Raw genomic sequence first — 6,854 nt, 5'->3', positions numbered from 1 at the left:
ATATATATATATATAATATTTTATTATCTTTTTCATTCACCGATATCTTATTATTAAAAATATATGAGAGATTCGTATATATATCTCTAATAAAAATATTTTAGGGGCAATTGGAAAACTATGACAAATATGTCACATCATCATAAATCTATACTTTTTTTTTCTTTCTTTGCAAACTATACCTTTTTATAAATTTTTGACAAAAATATTCTTATTTTATTGTATAATTTCAATATTGCGATTATGGAAAGTGCAAATTTTTTTTATTTATAAAACTATGTTATTTAGAAAAATATTTTTTTATCCGAGACAATTATTTATCGTCCTTGCGAACTTGTTTTCATACAAAAGAATTGTTTTTTATACGAAAAACAATTTTTTTATCCGCGGGAACTGTTTCTCGTTTGGAAGAATTGTTTTTTCATCCAGAGAAGACTGTTTTTTGTCCAACCAAACTGTTTTTTGTTTGAAAAATCTATTTTCGTCTGGAAAAACTGTTTTTCATCCGGGATAATTATTTGTCGTCCGGGAGAATCTGTTTTCGTTCAACAGAAGTATTTTTTTATACGAAAAATAAATTTTTTATCCAAGAGAACTGTTTCTCGTCCGGAAAAATTGTTTTCCATCCGAGGAAAACTGTTTTTTGTCGAGATAAACTGTTTTTTGTCTGGAAAAGATAATCTTTCCCATATGAAAAGTTCTCCCTGACGAACATATACTATTTCGGATAAAAAGAATTCTTTTGGATAAAAAACATTCTTTTCCGGATGAAAACAATTCACACAAAAAAATAATAATTTTCCCAGACGAAAATAAATTTTTTCGAATAAAACAACAGTTCTTTTGTATAAAAAATTATTTTCCGGATGAAAAAACAATGCTTTCGGACGAGAAACAGTTATTCTTGATAAAAAAAATATTATTTTTTTGTATACAAAAACAGTTCTTCCAAACGAAAACAAATTTTTCCGGATGAAAAATAATTATCTCGAATGAAAAAATAGATTTTCCAGATAACACAGTTTCGCAAAAAGAGCTGTTTTCGTCCAAAAGAACTGTTTTTTATACGAAAACAATTTTTTTAATCTAGAAAAATTGTTTCTCGTCTGAAAAAATTGTTTTTTCATCTGGAGAAGTCTGTTTTTTGTCCAAACAAACTGCTTTTTGTTTGAGAAGGACAATCTTTCCTGAACAATGTTCTTCCGAATGAAAAATATATTTTTTCGGATAAAAATAATTCTTTCAGATAAAAAAACATTTTTTTCCGGATAAATACAATTCTCTCGGAAAAAAATTATTCGCGCGGACGAAAATAGATTTCTTCGAATAAAAAAACAGTTCTTTCGCATAAAAATATCTTTTCTAGATGAAAAAATAATTCTTTCGAACGAGAAACAGTTCTTCTTGATAAAAAAAAATTTTCGTATACAAAAGTAGTTCTTCCAAACGAGAACAAATTCTCGGATGAAAAATAATTATCACGGATAAAAAAATAGTTTTTCCGTATAACACAGTTTTCCAAAAAAATCGGTTTTTTATGCTGCAAATTTTTTGGAATGTTTAATGATAATATTAAAATTATACCATAAAGTAAGGGTATTATTGTCAAACAATTATAAAAATGTATACTTTGCAATTTTGCAAAAGAAAAAAAGTATAGATTTGTGACATATTTGGATATTGGTGCCAATTTTTCTAATATTTTATTGTTGAAAATTTACAATCATACAACCAAACATGTTGATCCTCGTCCGCATGCATAAAGCCACTTGGAAAATAATGAATTTTCATTTGGACAAAAAATTTAGAAAATAAATAATATATGATATAACATTCCCACCATGCAACGCGGTTTCCAAGCGATCACGTCTGCACGTGAATCCTACATGTTTGTATCTGACTATTAAAGAAAAAATAAATAAAAATGTTCTTAATAAAAATTATATTTTCTTTCACTCACTTCAATACCAAATATTCCATTATATTTTCTTTTCTTTTTTTTGGTAAATAAATATTCCAATATATTTTCATCAAATATATTATTAAAATAACAGACGATATTTTTTTTGGTAACCGGGTTTCCTGGATCGAGATCCAGACTAATCACGGAATCTGGAACTAACCATGTGATTTAAATTATGCGTTTTCTCCCCATCCTGGATTTCGAATACGGGCCGACATTGTGTAGACATAAGACGTTTGCACCATATGATGTATGTATTATTGAATTTTCATTACAAAAATAGTTTCTCATCTATATTATCTGTTATATCGTTATACGATTGGAGGCCCACGAGCGGTTTCTACGCAATTATCAAATAATCATTGATAATGGCAACAACAATGAATCAATGGTAGTAGGCTATATAAACTCGGGAAAATCCATTTGCATTAACTTTTTTTGTCGAGGCCTAAATAATTTATTAAATGGAATTAGCCTCTTGGATGGCCGGAGAGCCAATAATTATGAAACAATAAATTATAAAATATGTGATTTTGTCTAAAAGTATATTAAATTCATCTACTTTTTCATTTAAATAAAAAAATGCACTATGAGATTTTATTATTTACTTTAGAGTATTAAAAAATCATAAATTTTGTTTCATATATATATAGAGATATTCATCATATTACCTATAACCATCGAGACTCAATCTGATGTAAATTGTTGACGTGATATTTAAATTTAATACACATATATACATCACTATTATACCACATCATCAATGTACATTAGCAAAAAAAAAAATAATAATACACATCCGCACATACATACATACATACATATGTATACGTACATAGACATATACATACATATATAAATATGCACATACATACATACATACATACATACATACATACATACATACATACATACATACATACATACATACATACATTTATCTTTCTTTTGTTTATGCATTTCTTTCGTATGCTTTGGACAAAAAGGTAGAGCCATGACACGGGACAAGTGATCATGGGCTTTGATTCAGAAACATATGGGCCGTGGGGAATGACCAAATTACCCTCTTATACTTTATCTATTCTCTAGGATCGCCACTTGCCCTTTTGAAAAACTCTCCGTCCAGATCGTTTGTCCTTGACACCTTGCATGCAAGAGCAAGCTTCAATCAATGGAGAAGAAACTTTACGTCCTTACCATCGAAATCATAGCCAGATATCTTCGGCAGATAGAGACAGAACATGGGTTACAAAGACCGCCTCGGTTTGAGCCCACTGACTTCTTACCGGTTCTGTACCTGAACCGGAGCTAACCAACATGATCTTTTCTCTTCCACGAAGCCGAGACCGTGTCTACGTCTGATCGATTGGGGCTAAACATGGAACATACGTCGGTATTACTGTTTAAACCGGTAAACGTAGTTGGTGTTATCTGGTTAACCGAAATAGGATTAAACCGGCTCATTCATTTACGAATCAAGAAGAAAACAGAATCTGAGAGATCGTTTTCAAAAGCCTTTTCTAAAGCAAACACACGAAATAGAGAACCGGGGACCGGACAACGTACCCCACAAACGTCACAGTCGCCAGTCGGTATATATAGACTTCCAACTCAAAAGTCACCCGCCACTCACTTGCCGTCTCTGATGATGAAACGGCACGCTTTGTATCTGCAGCTTTGTATTTGTCCGTCTTTGTAGATAATATTAATAAGTTCAACGTCAAAGTTTTCACAAAGAAAATGGACCACTTTCAGCCCGACCCATCAACTCTCATGGCCCTATTCCTTATGTACACGACTCATTTCGTCTACGATTAGAATACGTACACGTACGTACGTACCAAATATTGAACAATTATCAATTGACATGTTAGACCGGTCTTTTAATTCACTTTATATTCCACCTATCGTTTTCGTTTAAGGACCATCATGTGATCATAACTATATATATATATATATATATATATATATATATATATATGCATATGATGATAATAACTGTACTCGATATATATATGTCGGTATCGATACGTAATATCAATACAAAACTTTCTCTTAATGGATCTTGTAGATACGAGATGTTCTTTCTCTCTATTCTTCCACCACATAGATATAACAACTATCGTACGTACTATAGGTTTCGAGTTTTGGAGAATACACATAATTTAATAGCTTGAAAATTATATTGTCTATTTAGTTTGTGTTATGTTACATTGAGGAAGAATTGGTAATTCTAGTATAAAGAAACTACGTAAATTCACTTGAACAACTCGTGTTTACAAAGATCTAGTGTTTCATTCCATTCGTATTCGATATCGAATTCGTTTTTTACATAGGATTTCATTTGATTCTTATTCGATTCGATTTCGTTTTTACATGTGATTAAGTTCGATTCGGAATCGATTTAGATTTGGTTTTTGTATAGGATTTCGTCCGATTCAAATCCATATGTATATATATATATATATTTTGATTAATATTCGATTTGAATTCATCTTCAATATAATTTCGTTCAATTCGAATTCAACTACAATTCGATTTTTACATAATCAAATAACTTAAGTTAATTGTATAATGAGTTTATTGGGTTTGTTGGGTAAATCCATTCAATCCATAATCCAAATGAGTTAAATCCATCTAACCTATTTAATAAAATTACCTAAATGGGTTGCATCGTAAATTATGATTAGTGAAGTTGGTTGGGTTAATCCATTTAATCTAACCCAATTGACATTTTTACTTTAAAACATTAATATATGTTCATTTAAATTCTAAAATTTTAGTTAATAAAATATTTGCTGAGAAATCATATATTTATTGTTTCATCGATTTCGACTGGATAATACAAAATTTTGAGAGCTAAATAAGAAAAGATATAAATTTTGTTGAGAAATAGAAAATAAACAATAAAATTCTTGTGGAAACCTGGTGGACACCTACACCTAACCGCAGACAATTCCACACTCTTAAACCGCCCAACCAAAATTTCCATTTGTGATATTTCTACAAACGCACATGTCCTGATTGGCCCACCCTCCCCTGTGCTTCCCTACAGTAACAACCACCTACCTAATATGGACCCCTCTACATTGTAGCCGTTGATCTCCATCGTTATATCGCACGGTCTATACGAGTCCCACTGATCCAACGGCCATAAATCCGTATGTTGAAGGTACCGGTGCACAGAAGATCACTCCCAGGCTAGATCTTTGAAGCTTTCAAGGGGATTAGAATTTAGAGAGGAGGACAAACTGACCATCCCAAGTACGTCAGCCAATGGGGTAACACCACGTGGATAGGACCCACTAGAATCTCATCCGCCACGTGGAGTTACTGTCGCGCATGGGAATCAGTCACTAACACGTGGGTCCCATGCACAGCGCCCGTCTGGTCCCTACCCTAAGTTCTGCTCGAAATTCCCATGATATTTTTTCTTTGCTAGTCTTAAGTAACATTCGGTCTCGCATTTGTTATTAATTTTTTTTTGTTAAAGCATTTGTTATTAATTCAAAGGACAAATTTAATAACGGCCTCATGCTACGGTATAGTTTTGTAACGAAATCTCTTTACACCAGAAATTTATATTAAGAATATAAAATCAAGCAAACCCAAGATTTTGAATGCTACAAACCAAGCTCAAAACATATTCAGATACATCAATACAGAAAATCCCAGAATTTTAAATCTTATAAAAAATATAATCAAGAAAGGTCAGTAACAGATACAAAATTTATCATATTATTCATACCAAAAAAAAAATTATCATATTAAAACCAGTATGTATGATCAACGATGCTGGTTAGATCAAACAGTGATTGATCGCCACCCCAATCCAACGGTTCGAATCCAAAGTTCCCATGAAACTCATCTTGCACCGTCCGATCCTCCAACAGTTGTCCATTTACCGTTTCCCCCTCCACCTTCAGGTGATCTCCACACTGTTGTATCATATTTACAGTATTACGCCTCAACCCAGACGGCGTCGTTTCGTTAGCCTTGGCCTTCGCCGCCGTTGAATTCATGCTCGTTAAGCTCCGCATCTCCGGGAAAACCCCACCGTACTCCGATGAACCTTGTCCGATCATCGCAGACCATTCGATACCCTCCCCGTACAATCTCGGGTTGTTCGTACTAAAACCCAGGATGGGTACCGATGCAACCTCCGCCACCGAAGTGGATCCTGGCCGGATTCCGGCGGCGGAGTTGGAGGCGGTGAGGGAAGAGCTCTCGCTGCTGGAGTAAGAGGTCGTGGGCTTTCCTTCTTCCTCGGCGTCGGGCGTCGGTTTTCCGGAGGATTCTCCGGCGGCGGAGGAAGAAGAGGGCTTCTTGCGTTTGGCGCGCTTGGTTTTCCGACAGCCGCCGCCTACGGGGACGTCGCGGAGAACGCCGCCTTTGGTCCAATACCGGCGACAGCTCTTGCAGAAGTGACGTGGCTGAGAGAGATTGTAGTTGTTGTAGTAGCAGAACTTGGTGTTGAGGGAATTGCAACGAGGACACTTTAGGGTCTGGTGATGGTTCTGGTGGGCCCGAAGCCGCAGGTCTCCGACAGCTCTGCCGCCGCCGAAGAACCTCCCCGCTCCTCCGCCGTCGCTGATCATATGAATATCTTGCATGATCTCCTTTGGAGAAATCTTAGAATTCTCTGTTTGAACGTGTTTCTGCGCAATAACTGATCACGTTTGAGGTTACAGATGAAGAGGAAGAGACAGAGGATTAGAAGTAGGAGTAAGCATGGGGAAGCTTTTGAACTCTGACAAAGCATATCTTCTTAAATATCTGAACAGGCAGTTTGTCCGAAATGACGAATCTACCCATATTGATTTCTAGTATTTACGTAACGTTCATTCGTATATTATATTCATGATTATTCGGTTAAAAGAAAGTCCCGAAT

The 6,854-nt window shown here is 34.5% G+C and overlaps 1 protein-coding gene across 1 annotated transcript; it reads right to left on the bottom strand.

Annotated features, from left to right (window-relative positions):
• Window positions 1-5,561: 5,561 nt before the first annotated feature.
• On the bottom strand, window positions 5,562-6,718 carry LOC104819393 (dof zinc finger protein DOF5.4-like). Its single transcript, XM_010549438.2, has one exon. It carries the CDS (start codon window positions 6,574-6,576, stop codon window positions 5,731-5,733), a length of 846 nt encoding a protein of 281 aa, XP_010547740.1. The 5' UTR covers window positions 6,577-6,718; the 3' UTR covers window positions 5,562-5,730.
• Window positions 6,719-6,854: the final 136 nt, after the last annotated feature.

The sequence above is a fragment of the Tarenaya hassleriana genome, unplaced genomic scaffold (genome assembly GCF_000463585.1).
Source record: "Tarenaya hassleriana unplaced genomic scaffold, ASM46358v1 Cleome3, whole genome shotgun sequence".
NCBI lineage: Eukaryota > Viridiplantae > Streptophyta > Magnoliopsida > Brassicales > Cleomaceae > Tarenaya > Tarenaya hassleriana.
The sequence above is the reverse complement of the archived record's forward strand: the minus strand, read 5'-3'. Positions and strand labels throughout refer to the sequence as shown.